Source organism: Poecilia formosa, unplaced genomic scaffold (genome assembly GCF_000485575.1).
Source record: "Poecilia formosa unplaced genomic scaffold, Poecilia_formosa-5.1.2 Scaffold139, whole genome shotgun sequence".
In the NCBI taxonomy this organism is placed as follows: Eukaryota; Metazoa; Chordata; class Actinopteri; order Cyprinodontiformes; family Poeciliidae; genus Poecilia; species Poecilia formosa.
Genome location: NW_006800078.1, coordinates 1,174,936 through 1,194,478, shown reverse-complemented (window position 1 = coordinate 1,194,478; position 19,543 = coordinate 1,174,936). Strand labels below are relative to the sequence as shown.

At 40.1% G+C, this 19,543-nt stretch overlaps 1 protein-coding gene across 1 annotated transcript in view; it reads left to right on the top strand.

Annotated features, from left to right (window-relative positions):
- Nucleotides 1-4,628: 4,628 nt before the first annotated feature.
- Nucleotides 4,629-19,543, top strand: part of LOC103145308 (DNA-binding protein SATB1-like) — a 20,179-nt gene continuing 5,264 nt past the window's right edge. The window contains exons 1-10 of the mRNA XM_016676682.1: nt 4,629-5,116; nt 7,745-7,962; nt 8,096-8,272; nt 8,388-8,514; nt 12,002-12,125; nt 13,289-13,400; nt 13,738-14,276; nt 16,593-16,790; nt 17,599-17,930; nt 18,613-18,704. Of these exons, the coding sequence (XP_016532168.1) occupies nt 7,761-7,962; nt 8,096-8,272; nt 8,388-8,514; nt 12,002-12,125; nt 13,289-13,400; nt 13,738-14,276; nt 16,593-16,790; nt 17,599-17,930; nt 18,613-18,704 (1,903 nt within the window). The 5' untranslated portion in view covers nt 4,629-5,116; nt 7,745-7,760. The remainder of the gene's footprint in view (nt 5,117-7,744; nt 7,963-8,095; nt 8,273-8,387; nt 8,515-12,001; nt 12,126-13,288; nt 13,401-13,737; nt 14,277-16,592; nt 16,791-17,598; nt 17,931-18,612; nt 18,705-19,543) is intronic.

Below are 19,543 nucleotides of genomic sequence, written 5' to 3'. Positions count from 1 at the left end.
AGTATTTCTTTAATTGTTTTAAACTATAAGAATGTATTGAGTTGGACAAGGGCTTTTACAGGCATCATCCACCGACTACAATGTTTAAAATAAAAAATATTCAGCAAAAAAAAAGAAAAATATACATTGTTGTGCTCACATGACCCAGGTTAGTTTAGTTAGATATTTGAAAAAAATATATTTTGTGTATATTTTATTCAAATTTCATGCTTTATCCATAGGACCTGTTTTGTCCCTATTCTCAAGAATCACATATTCACATATCACATATATGTAATATATAATCACATAATCACATATTTTTTTTATTTATTTTTTTTTTTTGGAGAGGCGACATTTTCAATGAGTCAACACATACAGCCACATGCCATCTTCGTACTTGCATGTACTTTGCTCCGCAGTACGCAAAACAGATTTGAAACATCCGGGTGCGAACATACTTGTGATCGAATGAGAGTATAAAGTCAAAACGCGGAATGCAGAGAGCTGGGTAAATCCGCCCCCCACACCTCCTCTAACGTGCCAACACGATCCCTCCACCCATCTAACAGCAGCAGGCTCACTAACCATATCATGAGTTTATAATAACCACATCACATCCGAGGCGAATGAGGCGGAATGAAAATCTAACCTAATTTAGGGGGGGGGGAGATACACGGCTGTGTAAGTAGTAGGGTGTCCCCCGAGACAGGGCTCCAATCGAGGGAGCTGTGTGCTGCGCTGGTAGCATGCTCTGCGAGCGTGTAATGGTCTTAATTATCATTTAGCATGCCAGCCTCATCAGCGCTGTATCGAGCCAGCGATAAAATAGCAAAAGCTGAGGGTGACGGGGAGGGAGTGCAATTCGATCCAATAAAGATCGGTGGTGTTGACAGAGGTAGACGCAGAGCAGCGGAAGATAACTTTAGAACGAGCCGAACTTCGACGGCAGCGTACCTGGAGGTGCACGTGGGAAGATGCAGACCCAAACACACACACGCACACACACACACACACGTTGGCAGGGCTGCTGACTGACATCTCTCTCACTGAATTAGTCACGATGAGTGATGTGTAACCAGCCGTGACTCGTTCTGGCTGGGGAGATAGTCTAATTCACTTTGTTTAATTAGTCAAAAGTAGTTGAGCATTGGCTGCTCCCTCTCCCCAACCCCCTTTATGTTGCTCAGCATCTACCCATCTGTGGCGAAAACAAACCTGCAATCACACCTGCTGGAGTTTCAGGGGGTCTGGGGTGGGGGTGGGGGGGCAAACAAAAGGAGCTCTTAGTGCCTCGAGTTCTCTTCCACCCGACACGCTCGCTACATTTGGCCTTTGGATACCTTCACAAGGAATCCTTTGGACCACATTTGAGAGGGAAAGAGTGCATCTCAACAATGTGGGGACTTCTGCTGATGCATGGCTGAAGTCTATTGGTTCTGCAAACAGGAAGAAGAAGAAGAAGAAGAAGAAGAAGAAGAAGAAGAAGAAGAAGAAGAAGAAGAAGAAGAAGAAGAAGAAGAAGATTTTTTTTCTGTCATTTTTAGTCCATCCTTAAGAGGTACAGATGATTTACGTTTTTTTTTGTTGTTTTGTTTTTTATCTTTGACTTGGTCCTAAAATTTGTCAGCACATCTCAGTGAGTATATTTCTTCAATTCGATGCTCTACATTTAACGAGAAATACAATACTTTATCAGAAAACATATCAAACATTTGGATACTTTTTGGATTTTAAATCCTGTATTACGGTTTTTTTTTTGCCACAAATTTGAATAAACATTGAGCATTAAAGGCCTACGTACGTCATAGTCAGATCTATTCTGCGCTGTGTTTTGATAACAGTAACTAAGAAAATGTCAAGAGAAACAGAAAAAAAATATTTAGTGATTTAATAATTATAGCTTTGGAGCAATTGCACATGTTAATATTTTTGCGGAGATTTTGTGTCTGACCTTTCAGTAGATGTCAGATCTGACATTTTATGTTTTCATATCTGACATTTTATGGGTTTTTTAATCTCTCTGATATGTATTCTATGACCTTTTTGTTTGTGTCTGTGAGCATGGTGTGCCGATGTTTGTACATAGGTTGAATGTAAAAGGGGAGTAGAAGTCTTAGAGCATGACACAAGCAGTAAAAAGTAAATAAATAAATAATGTCAATTGCGACCAGAAAAAAAAAAAAATCAGTCGGACGTTTTCACGCCTAGTCAGTGAGTAACGGGCGCCCCCTTGTGTTGGGAACCGTGTAACACTAAAAAAAATGTGGGCACACTAGCAGATGGCTAATAAAGTTAAGGGGGTATCTGATGCGCAGCTTCCAATTCAGAGCTAAGGTAATGAGCTCTTCCTAGGATTTTATGTTGACTAATGCGTTTTGAGCATTTATAGTTTCAAATCCAAAATTCCCTGACAGGTTAGAGAGATGTTACATTGTTCTAAATTGAACAAACGCTTGTTATGAAGCACAGTTTGGGTTGATGTGAAAACAGAAAGGGAAGAATTTCCATTGCTCTCCTGGCATGACACAATCAGCTTGTGTATGTGTAGATTTTGCTCAGGTTGCATGAGAACTGAAGGGTTCTTGTTTCATATTTAAAGGACCTACTTGGGCTCTAAATATAACCCATTCAGACACCTTGTGAGTCCTAGTTGAATCTGGTATATGTAGGTAATGAGAAAATGTGCTTAAATAACGCAACAAATCCTGGACCCATATGGGTTCCACTTATCGAGAGATGATCTGCATCAAACCTGTATTGTTAAGTTAACACAGGCCTATTATGTCCTTGTTTGTAATAGTGAAACATTTTACTCTATTGTTGAAAGAGAAGATGCCAAAGTATTTATAAAACCTTTGTGTTAAAAATATCTTCAGGTATCTATAGATGTTGCCTCATAAAATGCTGGTTGGAGATTGAGCTTTATTGGTTGAGTGCACCATACAAATGAATTTTGGAGGAATATTAGCCATTAGAAGCATATCAATTTTAATCAAGCTTATTGGTTTGGTCTGGGAAACGAATGAGACCCCCCGATTAGAGATGATCTTCTGGGGAATGGCACGGAGCACTGAGCACATGATGGATTAGGGAATTGGCAGATAGTGCAGCAGGGGGTTGTTTGTCGAGGTAAATGAGTTCACAAGCCTTGGAAAATCTGTCTCTAGTGGCTGGGATTATGTTTTGTCCCTTGGATGGTAGAAAGCCAAAATGGCTACTATGGGATGTGAGACTAAAGGATGGCTGGCAAAGCTAAAGGTTGATGTTTTTTTGTTTATTTTTTTGTCGTATTTACTTTCGTCCACAATCTATACAAGGCAGGAGAAACTCTTTAGCATATTTCAAGTAAAGTCAACAGTGGAGTGAGAAAAGACCTTGGATGCATAGTCAAGTGCAGGACTTGTGAACAGATGGGAGCACTAACATAAAGTCAATTGAAAAGGCCATTATAAGGTTTGGGTCAAGACAGAGCTTGGCTGATATGGCCCCTAACGTCCCAAGAGAAAACGCCAGGATAGTAAGTAACGGTAAAGTTAAATGTAGGTGACCAATGTGACAGACAAGGGTTAAACCTCTTAGCTGACATTAATTATGATAAATTCTTGGTCGGTGCAGTTTTCTATAAAAAGTGCAGTTTCATCACGCCGAGTTCCCAATGTTGAAGGGACAATTCTACTGCAAGCAGTTCTGTTTTCCGACAACGTAGATTCTCTCTGGGAGCATCAAACTGCAATAAAGTAAAACATAAGGATGACGCTTGTTGTACCTTTAGGATAAGAAATCTCCCAACCAGAAGCACCAGTTTCAAACCAGGATCTAACTGGATCCAAACTGGTATCTCAGAAAGTAATATGGGTTCTTGAAATGTTGGGTCACCTCCATGTAACCAAGACAAGGGGCTTTTTTGATTGAGCTGCGGTTTGAAGTTTTTTAAATAGTCTCATCAGTGAGATTGTGTGTTTAAATGTGTGCGACAGGAGAATGAAGTTAAGCCCAAAATTACTCATCGTCCAGGCACATTTAGATTTCAAATTATTCTTATTTTACTAATAGGTTTATTTCTCATGGGAAATAAAAAAGGGGACATCAAGAATTATTTATACTCTAAATAAATAAATATACTCTAGTATAAAAACCAATGGGCTGTTTAAAAGAGTATATATATATATATATATATATATATATATATCCAACAGTAGTTTATGTGTATTTTCACGATGAATATTTAGTAATGAGCTCTAAGCCTTTGGGGTTGGGAAGGAACATTACTCAACACTACTCCCAATCAGAAGAAAAATGTTGGTGACAAAAACAAAAACAACTTCCACATTTAAGTCTGCCAGATTAAGATTTAATAAGCTTTTAAAAGTTAAGTAAAAAAAAAAAAAATCCACCTTGCCCTGCTGCGGTTTGTTACCGTGGAGGGTTCCAACACCCTAAAGACAATGAGTAGAGCGTGAACAGCATGCTGCAGAAAATAATAAATAGATTTATGCGCAAATGTCACATTTAATACAGTTACGGCGCGCGCGCGTGAATTCATTATTACACCATATGTTAATGCAGCTGCTTCTGTGTAATTCCGAGTGTGTGTGTGTGTGTGTGTGTGTGTGTGTGTGTGTGTGTTGGTGTGTGTGTGTGTTGAAGTGGGGTGGGGGCAGTGGGTCTCTTCCTCTCTTTCTTTCTCCGCGTATTCGCGCTTTGAAGTAAACCAACAACTACTGTCCTGGAGTCAGCGGGTGTGGAGCCTTGAGCGTGGTAGGTGGGTAGGCAGGTAGGTCAGCGGAACCTTGCAGTGCATTGTTCCCTTTTCTGCAGCCTGATGCAGGGACATAGAGCAAGTCCCGGTGATCTGGATGGGTGACGGGAGGTCGTTCTGAACTTGTACCGAACCCGATTTACCGTTCAACCGAGGAGCAAAGCAGCACCGGGGGGAAACATTCGATGTTAAACCGGGGAATATTCGATTCAAAAGAAAGAAAAGGGGACCCACGAGGAGGAGAGTGCACCGGGGAGACGCGAGTCTGCTCCTCAGCTGAAGATCGGTGGAAGCGACCGAAACACATGGACGGAGATTATTTCTGCGGGAGCGGGTTGTTGATGAGCGATCGCACCTCGGGTCGTGCACAAACAGGTTGGTTTGACTTCGATCAAACTTCATCTGACGCCAACAATCGGAGCTCGTCGAGATGCGAAATGTTGAACTCAATTTGCTGTCGGGTTGTGCACAGCGACGCGCCTGGTGGCGACGCCTGGGTGTATTACTGGAAACTTAGCCGGACTTTAGTCAGATGTAGGGCTTTTCTAAAAGCCCTACATCCGAATGAAGGTCATAACCTTCAGTATAAAGGACGTGTTCCGGAAAAAAAAAAGATAGTTAGACGTGTCTATAATATAAGATAAATGAATCCAAATTTACTATTCATTTAATGCATTACTTGGTTGACGATCTTTAAACTCTCAATGTTGCAGAGAAACCCTATGAATTCAAATCAGTAATTCTATAGTTTGCCTTTCCCCCCAAAATCATTTCTTACTTCCCAGTTTATTTTGCATTTATCATAGAAAAAGTACTAGGTATTTAATGTCTATGGTTGAAAGTATTTGTATTCTAAAATACAAATCTTTTTCAAATAAAAAAAATAAAATAATTCAAGAAGGGAACATCAACATCAAAAACACAGTCAAATTAAATATGATCAGAGACACACAAGCTATGTGTTTGTATGGGAAGAATTCCCACTCAGCTACAGCAAACATTTGGAAGAAGCTGCTCTGGTCATAGCAGACCAATGTTGAGCTTCTGGACTATTTGCAAAAATACTAAATATGGGGAAAAGCTAACACCGTACACAACCCTGAACACCACCACAGTAAAACAAGGTGGCGGCAGCTTCTTGCGCTCGGAATGCGTTTCATCTGCAGGGATAAGGGATGCTGGTCAGAGTTGATGGGAAAATGGATGAAGGTAAACACATGTAAGGCGATGAAATGTGGGGGGCTGCAAAAGACTTGAAATGGTGACGACCCAGGAAAACAGTCCTAAATATTCAGCTTTACTAGAGCACGTTCATGGCCTAGAGTAGTCCAGCCAAAGTCCAGATGTAAATCCAGGTGAGAATTATTTGCTAAACCTGACAGCTGATATTTAGATGATGTCCTTTTCGGTCTCACCAAGTTTGGCCCATTCTACAAAGGAGACTGGGCACAAATTTTGCTCTCCAGGTGTTTTGAGTCTAATAGAAAAGATAAAAGATTTGTATAACCTACCTTGATCACCTTAGCACAATGTTTGGTATCGGTTCGGTTCTAAATCCTGGTTTCATCACTGCCCGTTTTTACTTTCCCTGTTTAGATTTAAATTGGTATGAGAACTTAAAATCACTTCCTTTATCCTTCTAAGAGATGAAGCATAAACAGTTTTAATTGGGGCAGTTTGATCTCTTGATTCTTAAACCTGCCTTTAAGAATCACTGTGTAGAGTGAAGTTTGTGTGTTCAGATGCTGGCTGTTTTATGTTGGTCGTGTGTGCTTCTTTTGTTTAGGTAATCAGTCAATAGGTACATTTTTATTAGTAATACAGAAATATTCCAATTTTGAGAATTAGCTCTCGTTGATTATTCCATTCTCATCTAAGTTGTTTGATAGATTTTAAGCAAGTTTTTTTATCCTGACTTCCTGATTTTGTTTTTCTTCTCTATAAGTTTCCCAGTGGGAAGGAAACAGTTCCACCCCTAAGATGTGGTTTTATGAGGCTCATTGATTTTCACATTAAAACAATTAAACAGAGTATATCCTTGCTACAAGACTCTGGTCATCTTTACACTAGCTTGAAATACTGCTGTACGTAACGCAGTGGACAGCTGACTCCAGAGCTGAAATCGTATTACACATGAAGGCAGCCATATATAAACTCTGGGCTGAGCTCACTCCTGGCAGACAGAGAAATGGACAACAGGGAAATCTTGTTTTTTGGGCAGATTAGTCCACTTTATTGAGGTATTTTATCTGTGCCAGTGGGTGCCTGCTGCTATGCCCCATTATTGTAAAAGTCAAACGTATTCCATGCTACTTGCAGCTAAATCATGGAATCAAACATAAGGAGAGCAAGAACAAACCTATTGTACAGCTGAGTATGAACTTCTTTCCAAGGCTTTTCCGTCTGTACGTCTGGATGTGTCTCTCTGTTTCAGGATGCATTTGCAAGCTGTAGTCAACCTTTCTTGAAGCTGCTTTTGGAGCAATTGCTTCTTCCTCTCAGAGTGGCCTTTTAGCCCATGTTGGTTCAGAACAGCTGACTGTAAATTACTCAACTCTCTTGCCAGCTTCACTCAGCAGCAGCTCCACAAGATTTGAAGCTCCTTATATGTACAGAACACTTTCATCTCTGGAGCACAAAACACATCTTTTTTCCTGAAGAATAGTTGTTTTTTGTAATTCGCATTTAGCTACACATTTCTCTTCCAGATACGGCAGCATAACTGATTCATTTTTGATTGTCCTATGATTGAGATGTGTGTGCGTGTGTGTTTTTAAACATCACCACAGATGCAATTTCATTTTACTCAGTACTTACTTAATTACAGTGTACTGTACTTACTAATCGGCAGCTTCCAAAGTATATTGTATATCACCTCACGACAATGCGTGTAATCTTGAATCAACATAAAAAATAAAAAAAAATTCTGAAGAATACACAGGTTTTTGAGCGCCAAGAATGCTGAATTACATTCATTCTGAGGTTCAAACATCTCTGTCTCAGAAGTGTGAAACCACAGATGGATCCACTGTGTGATGGAATCAAGAAAACCGAGTCCAGTGATCTGGCTGCAAACTCTCGGCCCCCTCCAGCTAAGATGGCTCGGCTGGAGCAACACAACGCGGGACCCTCGACCCCAGAAAGGACGAGGCAAGGGAGTCCTTTGCCTGACAGTCCCTGCCCGACCCAGAAACCCACCACAGCAAGTTGGCACTCCAAAGGTACCTGGTCACAATGACGAAAACTGTCCAAAACTTTTTATGTCGTTTTATGTCAATAAAACAGTCCATACTGTTTTATGGACAGTAATCATAAAAACTTCTTACAGCACGTACTGTGTGTCTGGTACCCCAGGAACCCTGCTGCCCGTGTTCTGTGTGGTGGAGCATCAGGAAAGTTCTGTGGAAGCAGAGAGGAGAGACGAGCACGCTGAGTTCGTGTTGATCAAACGGGATCTGCTGTTTAATCAGCTGACAGAAATGGCCCTGCTGGCGCTGGGGTACTCCCACAGCTCTGTGGCGCAGGCTAAAGGTAAGCAGTACACACAGACACGCGCACAGAGAGCACAAGCACATTCGTACAATTTTAATTTTCTTTTTTTTCTTTTCTTGTCTTCTTTTTTTTTGCCGCGTGTATGAGTGTGTAGGTCTGATCCAAGTCGGCAGGTGGAACCCAGTGCCTCTGTCGTCTGTGACTAACACTCCTTATGCGACAGTGGCTGATATGCTGCATGATGTTCACCATGTTGTTACGCTGAAGATCCAGCTTAACAGGTAGATAATGAAGTTACATTATTCTTCTATGAGCTATTTTTATCTGCAGCAATGGACAGACTTAATGAATGTACTTTCACTCGCCCTCTATGCACTTACTCCTTGGCCCTTCCTTTGAAGTCACTAGCAGTAAAAGAAAAATAAATAAATAAATCATCCAGTTTTAACAAGCAGAAGCCACCATCAAACGTTGCGGATTCCTTTAAATCAATTGGAAATGTGAAAGTCATGTTTTACACAGATTTCATACGCACGGCGTCAGAATCAGCGTCATTCGCTAGGTTTGTGCATGTAATGGAGGAATTTGACTTCTGCTTTGCTCTCAGGAAAGACGTTCAAATATAAGTATATAAATATATCCAAACTCAAAGTCTTTTTTATGCAAAAGAGGAAGACATGGTTGAATTAGTGAAAACATGCATAGTATCAATTTGTGCTGCAGTGCCTGTCGGGAGGTGAACAACGAAACAGTTTCTGTCCATGACGTGTGAGGTCTGCAGAGATGTTAGATCTCGTTTTCTGACTCTAGTCTTGTATGAGTTCTGGACGGAGCGAAGGTCAGCCCTGATGATCAGGCTCTCTTGCAGACCTGATTTGTTCATTCAGTCCTGTTTAGTGACTGACCCGAACCGCACAGTGACGGGTGTGGACAGGACCTGCTGAATAAAGCCAGTTTAGGGCAGAAAACAAACATACTGTTGCAAAAAAAGTGGCAAAGGCAATTATTAACAAAGTCAGCAATTTTAATCATCATTACCAAGTCGGGGCGCTGCCTGATTGTCGGGGAATAATAAGCCAAATACCTTTCAGTCTTTCAGTTTTTGTTCTACGAGTATCTGCCTGGTGAGGTGTGGCACTATAGAACAATAGATGAAGAATTACGTTCAGCGGTGATGTTCTGAAACAGTAAGCCCTGCACATAACTACAGTACAAAGACAGACACCTTCTCTTCAAATATGTAAGAAGATAACAAAATGTTAACTCATTCATCACTCTGCCTAATCTAGTAATTCCTAACTAAACTAAAGTAAAAATGAAGGGTAATAAACTTCCAAAAGTAAAACAGCGAAGAAAAGAGACTAAAACTAACAACAAACAGTTTAGCTTTTATCCATTAGCAACTGAAATAATTGGCACAACAGCTTATTTTTAGTAAGAAAGCAGGAAAAACTACAAATTAAATGGAAAAAAAAAACTAACTTTACCAAACTATTAGTGGGTAAACCACTAATTTCACTAACGTTTGAATTAACGTCGGCTTCGGCTTGCTCTAGGCCTGCTCTGGCACGACCCTGTTCAAGTGTCAATACTGCAAAAAACCTGATGAAATATTAACATTTATCATCAACAGCAGAGTCAACAAAATAGTTGCGTTTGTGTATTTTGCCATGCTACGGCAGGCTAAAGATTCCCAGCAACCCATGGGGGAGTCACAACCCAAGTCAACAATTCTCTCTAGATATTTATGGGGCCGAACCATTTTCATGCTCGAGCCGTCATACTCAGCCAAACACAGCCAAACACAGCCCTGCATTTCTAATCTGTACTCAGGCGCCAAACAGAGCTGGAATCAGAAGGTCAGAGGACAGATGTTGGATAAAAAAGAAAAAAAACAAAAAAAAAACATAAAGACACAACTGATATTATGCTCATGAAATATCCGGTTGTGAGAACCCATAAAATGTCAGGCATTACCATCTCCAAAAGAGCCAGATGCTGAATCCCAGAAAATGTCATTATTTACTAGTGTGTCCAAGACAGCCTGGGAGGCGTAATTCACCAGCTACGCTTTCGGCTTCCATTTACACATACCTTTCCAATAATCAGGGTGGAGGCTGTTTGGTTTTCGCACCTTTTTACTCTTTCTTCAGACTCTCCAACATTGATTTCCAAGTGGAAAGCGATAGTTTTGTCTGTGTGCTGACTTTTAAAAGTACTGATTTTAGCAGCCATTCCTGCCCCCTGTGTATCTCCTTGAACTCCTGAATAGGCTTTGTTTCACTACACTTTATCCCCTGCTGCCAGTGTGTCTTTTTTTTTTTTTTTTTTTTTTTTTTTTTTTTTTTTTGTTTGTTTTTTTACTTCAACTCCAACCTTTCTGTGAAAGGCCAGTTTCCTTAGCAATGACCTTTTATGGTTTACCCTCCTTGTGTAACATGTGTCAGTGACTGCTGGACAACTATTAAGTCAGCAGGCTTCTCCATGGTTGTGTTTGGCTATATGGCATGACATCTCTGCATAAATATCCCTTTTATTATTACTTTTATTATTATTATTTTATTTTATTTTATTTTATTTTATTTTTTTATTTTATTGCTTCGAATAATATTTTTATTTTCTGAGAAATCGAATTTCATTATTTCATTAGCTCTAAGCCATCATTATTTTAATACAAATAAACACTAGAAATATGTTGCTGTATGTGTAATGAATATGTATGAGCTTCACTTTTTGGATTGAATTACTGAAGCGAGCAAATTAACATTTGATGAAATACAGATTTATTGAGATGCTCTTTTAGTCAAAGACTACATAAAACTTGGCATTAGAGTCGCTGTTGAACTTATAAAAAACATTAAGTGAGAATTAAGAAGCATTTCCCTCTGTTCTTAGAGCTTGCTAACAATAGTACAGTTATAAAACAGCAATGGCAATACACAAACTGTACAAATATGTCATATATTTTTCTGTGAATACTTAAATTAATGTTTGGTGGCTGTTTAATATTAGGGTATATTACCAAAAAAGAGAAAAATAAATGAAGACTATGCTGACAGACAAACAATAGTTGATACAGGACATTGTTGGAAAACACTGGAGCAGGGTTTTGTTTGTTTGTTTGTTTGTTTGTGTTTTTAGCTTTTCCCTACTCCAATTTGGAAAAGACTGATTTGTCTAAGGTGTAAAAAAAGAAAAAAAAAGTATCTAATTTGCAGTAAAATACTGCCAGCTGTGGTTGCCAATAAAATCTTTAGAGTCCTGAACTAAAGAACTGAAGGAAAGTGACACAAAATAAGATATGAATACAAAGGGAACTAAGCAAGAGACAAAATGAGAACCTAAGCAAATGCACAAAGAACAAAACACAAGAAGGAGTTATGCAACACCCTTGAAATTTTCTAGCGCTAACTACTGCTAGCATAGGAAGTGGACATCAACAGGTTTTGCTCAGCTTATATAACCAAACCATCAGAAAGAGCAGATACAGACTTTGATGATGCTCCTCACATAGCAGTGTTATTGGACATTAAAGTCAGCTTGTCTCAGAGATGGTCAACTTTCTTTGCTGAAATTTTTAATCAGTGATTCTTCTAGAATCAAACTGAACAATGTGTTTCTTTTTTTAAGTGTTTGTCTTCACACTTTTTAAGGGTTAATTCCAAACCCTTGATTTTTTTTCTTTCTGCCTGCCTACAGTACAAACTGCCTACAGTACACTAAGAACATTTTAGTGTTTTTCTTCTTTTCCTTGCTTTTTTTTTTAAGTTGTCCCAAACTGGAAGACCTGCCACCAGAGCAGTGGAGCATCTCCAATGTGAGAAATGCTCTGAAGGAGCTTCTTAAGGACATGAATCAGAGTTCCTTGGCCAAAGAGTGTCCGCTTTCCCAGGTACGACGGATGAAACTCACACCTTAACTAACCACAAATGGTTTAAAACGGCTAAAACAAAAGTCATTTACGCAGCTCTCGGTTTGCTAACTCACAAAAAGACCTCATATTAAAAACATACACGAGTCACGCGCACAAACCAAACACAAAGAAAAGGACAAACACGAAAGGAATATGCATGTGTTGCCCTTGGCCTTCATGTTTCTGTGTGTTTGCCAGGCTGCGTTCATAAGCTCGTATGTGGTCCAATAAATTTGCAGGAAGTCGAGATGCTGGGGTTGATAAGGTGTGGGGGCAGGGTGCAGGAGAGAGAAACGGATAAAGGAAGATGGCTATCTCTTAAAAAGCCCAGACTGCTGCCTGTCTCTGTCTACTGACTGGAGGCCAGTATGTCTGTCTGTCTGTGTTGCCTCACCAAACACCTCATGAGACTATCTGTTCATCATTTGATATCTATTTTTTATAGACTATTTAAAGTGTTTAATGTATTTAATTTAGCACAAACAGCCAAAAAGGAAAAAAAAATAAAATAAAGAAATAAAAGGGTCCTTTTGTCATTTAGTGAAAATTCTCATATGCATATTTCTAATTATCATTTTAGTCAATGTTATATTGCCGAAGGGAACAGAGTCCAGTTTTAAAAAATGGCCTCTGTTTCAAATTATTTTCTTCTCTGCAGCCTTAAAATCTGATACGAACCATTTCCTCCTCCCCCACATCCTCCTAACCCTCTCACCCCCGTCCCCAACACACACACGCACGTGCGCACGCACGCACACACACTTTCTGATTTGTGAGTGGCAGATTACAATAAAGATCCAAAGATGAAACATGTAATCAGATGTAAAGAGTGCACAGGATAGTCTTCAGGGGGGAAAAAATAAAAAAGTACATCATCTACTAAAAGACAGACATTGTCTCTGATGACCTCTAGTGTTTTGTCTGATTGCGCACACATGCTTGCACACATTCATGCGCGCGCCCAGCTCACGCGCCGACACACACATCTGTCTTTATTATGCTGTTTACCTGGGGGTCTTTTTAATAACACGGATCTGAGTTCATTAATATCAGATGTGTGAGCAGCTGAGGCACTCAGGCCGCCCAAAATGTAATAAATACCTTTTGTTTTCTCCCCCCGCTTCCCCCCCGCTGCGTTTCAGGGAATGATATCATCTGTTGTAAATAGCACTTACTATGCAAATGTCTCGGCTGCCAAGTGTCACGAGTTTGGTCGGTGGTACAAGCACTTCAAAAGGTCCAAATGCCACCAAGGTAAGAGTTTTTCTAAAAATGTGAATTTTAAATCTCGATTTCATTGTGCTAATGTATTTAGAAAAATGCATTTAAACTTTACCTTTCTTTAATATCACAGTTTTCAATCATTCGTTTAATTTGAATCGGTTTACATTGAACAATTTAAAGTCCGTTTGATTTTAAGGAATCAAATCCTTCTTTCCTTCTGAACGCGTCTTGTCAAAACTCACATGTTGACTAAACAGAGCTTGCGATAGTCATTCTGACATTCATGTTTAGTTTAGTCCCTTTTTTAAATGATAACACATAAGCCCATTTGTTTTTTTTTGTGTGTTTTTTTTTGTTTTTTCATCAGACGTAGAGTGCTTTTCTGAGCAATCCTCAGATATTCCTCACATCCAGCAGCCGATCCCAAGCAGCCCCGTCGATCAGAACTCCAACCTTCTTTTCCCTCATGGATCAGTCGCCAACATCTGTGGTCGGCCATCGCTCGGTCTTCACCCTCCCGGTTTGGTCCCGCAGCCTCTCAGCTCCCAAATGGTGAACCAGCAGCTGATGATGACCCAGTTTCTCAACCAGCAGTATGCCGTTACCCGCATTCTAGCCGGCCAGGGTCTCTCTTCTTCGCCGCAGCAGTATCTCAACCACCCCCCAGTGGGGAGGCCTCCTGCCAAGGCCTTTTCCAAACCCTCTGATTCTCAAGCATCACAGCAGGCACAGTGCGGTTCTGGAGGGTGTCCAGCAACGATGCCGCAAAATCAAACGGCTGCTGCGATGTCTTCAGTGGCACCGACAGACGTACCGAGTGACATCTACCAGAATGTGCGAGAGGAGCTGAGGAGAGCGGGCATCTCCCAAGCCATCTTTGCCCGAGTGGCCTTTAACAGAACCCAGGTATTGTAAGATGGATGTGCAGAGGGAATGCTGACACGGTTTCCTGTTAAGGGTTTGCGAAAAATAAAATGTTAATACTTGTACTACATTTTTGGAAACGTTAAAATAAAAAGAGGATGGCACAATTTCTGCTGAATCTACAGCAGAGCCATTTTTACAAGAAAACCACAAAAACTAATATTCTCATTTTGGCATAACTTGCATCTGGAACAGAAAGCATTTGGAGAAGATGCTCTGGTCAGGTGAGACCAAAAGTAGATTTTTTTGACCAAAATGCAAACCATTGTGTTTCATGGAAAGATTACACTAAACATCAGCCAGACCACGCCATAATAAGAGCGGTGGTATCGTATAGGAGTAAGTATGCTTTTCCTCAGCCTGAACAGGAAAGCTGATCAGAGTTGACGGGAAAACAGGTGCAATAAATATATATAAATACCATAGTTAACTTTTTTTTTTTACCAGTAAAAATGTTGAAAAATATGCATCCCTGCGTAACATTCAAGTTCCAGGGATAAGGCCACTTTTGCGAGGCTTTGTACTTTTGGCCTGCTGCTGGTGTTCCAGTAATAGTTATGGCATCTCGGTTCGCACGCTGTCCTCGCCTCTGCTGCACTGACCCCCTCCCTCTGCGAATGTGTGATTCTGTGTATGTGTTTGTGCCAACACTCTGCAGCACAAAGCTGGTGCCAGCAGTAAAGCAGCTGCTAGGCCAAGTAATCACAGCCCCTCAGAGAAATGTTGTCTCGCTCCCTACCTCCTGCTCAATCTCGCTGTCCTTCTATTATGCCACCTTTCACTCTGGCAACTGAGATCCCTGCTCTCTTTACTCAGTGTCTCAGACAGAATATATGTCTTTTTTTAATCTATTTTTTTTATGTCCTCTTTGTCACTATGTGTTTGTGTCCAAAGCAACCTGGCCCAAAATCTTTAATTCCTAAACTTACCCTGAAAATGTATTATTATTATTACTACTACTACTACTACTACTACTACTACTACTACTACTAATAATAATAATAATAATAATAAATCTCTGCTGTTATTTGCTGTCCACCCCCATGTTTTTCTGTTTGCCAAGGGTCCTCTCTTGCCAGCCATAAGCATTAGGCATGATGCCAAAACCCTATCTCAAAGTACAAGGCATGTTTGTCATTTGACGATTCGCACAAAGACCCGTTTCTGTTTGCAAGCTGGCGTTAGCTATGAGAGTCTCCAATGACTCTCATAGCTTTCTCAAACGCCCTGTTTGAGAAAGCAGGGCGTTTCATCTCATGCTATTTCTTTTGTTTTATTGGAAAGGCAGGGTTGCTGTTTGTGCACAGACTTTAATACGTGTTAAACTGTTGTTAAACTGCACGATGCGCATTGAAAACGTTCCAGATGTGGTCACTGCAGGAATATGTCAATGGGTTAATGGGGTAGTGTCTCACATTATAAGACAACAAAAGTGCAGGTGAATTCAAAAACAGTTCATATTCAGTTCAAAGTGAATGACTTGGTTTTAGCTTGACGCTCCATTACAAATGATACCGCTACGCCGTTTGGGTAAACCTCAAGTATATGTCTCAAAAGATAAGATAATGAACTAGGGTTGTAATTTAAAAAAAAAAAAAAAAAATTAAGAAAAGTTATTTTACAAAGTTCAACAAAGTTGATATGTCAAAAAATTATTTATATCCTTTGTGATAATTCATAGGAAAAGCTTAATGGACATTTAAGCGATCAAACAATTTTTATATATACTGAAAAGCTTTCTGTATTTTTACATAGACAGTTCATATTTGAGCTCTAGGACTCTTAAATTAACCTTTTATGGAACTATGACCTAATTTTTTGGTCCAAGTGTGAAGATAAAGCATAACTAACACTAGCATCACTTGCTAACTAGCTTGTAAAGGGCTAACTTTATCCTAAGTGAACAAACTAGTTTACTTAGAATTGCTGGGTCGCATTAATGTTCATTAATGTTCATTAATGCGACCCATTGCCATCAATATTACTACACAGAATAATTTGCCATCTGGCTATTTATTATTTCATCCGGCAAAGGGAATCAGTAAAGTCCGATCAAGCCGAAAAGTTTAAAAACGATTCCCTATGAAGAATGTCCTTCAAGTTCCTTCTTTAGTCTGGCAAGCCGGATCAAAATTTTTGACCCAATGTTTTGGTTGAAATCTTCTGTCCATGTAGGATCTGGATTAAAGAAACTCAATCATTCTTTTAGGTTAGATATCTATTAACGTGTTTGTAGCAAATGATCATAACACACAAAAGAAAAAGAAAAAAAAATGAACCTACATTTATTTTTGCTAGGGTTTACTCTCAGAGATCTTGCGTAAGGAGGAGGATCCAAAACACGCCTCCCAGTCTCTGCTGGTCAACCTGCGGGCCATGAACAGCTTCCTGCAGCTTCCTGAGGCCGAGAGAGAGCGCATGTACCAGGAGGAGAAGGAGAGGAGCATGACCGGTTTCCCACCCAGCTGCAGCAACACGCCCCCAAGATCCACACAGGTCAGCCAGCGCAGAGACCTTTATTTTCCTTTAAAGTGCGTCTTTAGTCACACATTAATATTCTGTGCCCACCTAATCATGTGGTTCCCTCGCTGTGAGGCGACAGTACTAATAACAATTGTACCCTTTTCTTTTTCCAATCCTAATTTGGTAAAAGCCTATCTGACTAACAATCGGTGGGCGGCTGATGGACTGGACATTGAAAGAAAAACAACAAAAAGTCTCTCCTAGAAACAACGGTCCAGCCTTACTTTCTGTTGGAGGGATAATAGGCAGATGGAAAACAATAATCAAAGAGAGCACACCAAGTTGAAGCAGATGGTATCTGTTTGTGGCTTTTTTCAGGAAAAAGATGCACTGAGACCCAGATACACTGACATAGGAGTACCCTCTATATACTGAGGAAAAGAGTGGAGAAAATTAGCAACTGCTGCAGTGGCTTCTTTGTTCCCCACAATCCTCCCACAGTCTAAGCCTAAAGCAGCATACCCTCTAAAACAGCTCCACGGCGAGCTTAAGTTAATAGTTTAGTGTTATCAAAAACAAATAATAATAATAAAAAAAGATAAGAATCACAACAGCCATTTCCTCACTTGTGCCCACAGATTTCTAGTTTTAATAGTTTTCTTGCCTCTGCTGATGAGAGCACAATCCCACATATTGTGAAAAAAAAAAAGAAATTGACATAATTGTAGCTCTGCAATTAATAACATTTTATTTGCTCTCATTCCGAGAGTAAATCCAACTCCCTTTTTATGCAGTGTGTGCATTGAAACCGTTTCCTTCCTTCTTGTCTGTTTCCTGCAAGGCGAGACTGTCACCGGTTACAGCCGACAGAGGGCTCAGGACGGACAGCTGTGTTCTTAACGTCAGCGCCTCCATCTATGACGAGATCCATCATGAGATGAAGAGAGCCAAAGTGTCCCAGGCTCTGTTCGCTAAAGTTTCTGTCTCCAAAAGTCAGGTAGGAGGTTCTCTCTCCCTCCTTGCCAGCGAAAATCCACGGGCTTGTCTAAATCCCGAACTTGTGCGCAGTTTAACCGCTCATTTTCGTTGCTTGATTAAATGTTTAAATTTGGCATTTTTAGATAACTACATGCTCCCATTTAAATCAGAAATAGCTAATGTGTGTGGAGAAAAGCCCAGATAATCATCCAGCAGCTGTGCTCTGCAGAGGACTATCGTCGGTGCATCAGACTGCTATTGTGTCCTAAATTATCGCTTTAATAGTCAACGTGCACGCACTCGCGCTGCCTGCTCATGCACACAGACGTACAGTCAGACCGCACGCACCAATACACACTTGCGCCGACGCGCAGACGCGCACAGATCCGCTAATGCAAACGCACACGCGGGCATGATTCGAGTGTTTATTGTTCTCATTTTTATGGCGGCCCCATAAGCTTGTTATTGCCTTTTGTTTTGAGGATAATTTTCCTTCATAGAAAAGGGGGGATTTGAGCTGTCTCGCTTTCCCTCCTTCTACAGCAGAACTACATTTCCTTTTTTTTCATTTATATTATTTTTCTTCCATTTTTCTTACCTTGTGTCTTAATTTGTTTCTATTTTTTTCTTCCTATCTTTTTCGTTTTCTCTCTTTGTCTTTTTTCTTTCCTTCCTTCTTTCTTTCTAAGGTCATCCTGCGGTCATGCAAGTACAGATATTAAAGACCCCCAATGTTCTATTTCCCTTCTTTTTTTCCCCCCCTCTGCCTCTTATCTTCCTTCACTTTCTCCATATTGTTTGTGCAGTTTGCTCTCTCTTTTCCACTTTCTTTTTTTCCCCGCTTTATCTCCTCTTTTCCTCTCTCTAATTTGCCCAGTTGGTTGGCAGACAGAACCATGCTCAATCTCTCTTTCCTATCTGCACTGTGCATCTGGATGGCTTTCAGTGCTGAAACTGGGTTTCAGCCAGGTGTGTGTATGTGTGTGTATGTGTGTGTGTGTGTGTGTGTGTGTGTGTGTGTGTGTGTGTGTGTGTGTGTGCGCGCGATTAAGCCTGCTTCCAATCATGTTGCCATTCATGAATAAAACTGGGTTTTATGCTCCTCATTTTCCTCAATCTGCCACTCACAAGTTTCTTCTCCTGTGATGCCGAAACAATTAAGGCAGACGAGAGAATTTCAGTGGATTAGTGGCATGGAACCAAGAAATTCACCTTTTTTGCACGTTTTGTAAGTAAGATGACAAGCATTTTTTTTTCAGTTGTTGTGTAAAGAAAATGAGAAACTAGACCTAGAAACAGGAAAAGATTCAGTTGGAGTGCTTTTAAAGCTATCAAATAATAATCTGAAATGTGTGATGTGCTTTAGTATCCACTCCTTGATTATGGTACCCTTAAATGAATGAAAATCTAGTCGCACTAACAGCCTTCAGTCATCACCTCTTTAATGAGTTATTGATTTGAATGTTCATCGTCACGATGTAGGAATGCTTTTCTTTGGCAGGGACAGGAAGTGTAGTCTGAGTTGATAAAAATAAAAAAAATAACATAATACAAATACACACCACACTTTTAAGATTTTATTTGTAAAAAAAAGAAAGCTTCAAAAACCATTGAGCGTTTTCGTTTATCTTCTTGGGTATATTCCCAGTGTCCCCTCTCTCCAGACCTGCAATCTGTGTACAGACGCTATCTGAGCATGCTCACAAATCCAAGCAAACAGGTCACAGGATAAAATGTCAAATAAATGTCAGATATGAAATTCATAAAATATCAGACCTGAAAACCCATGAAATGTCAGATATGAAATT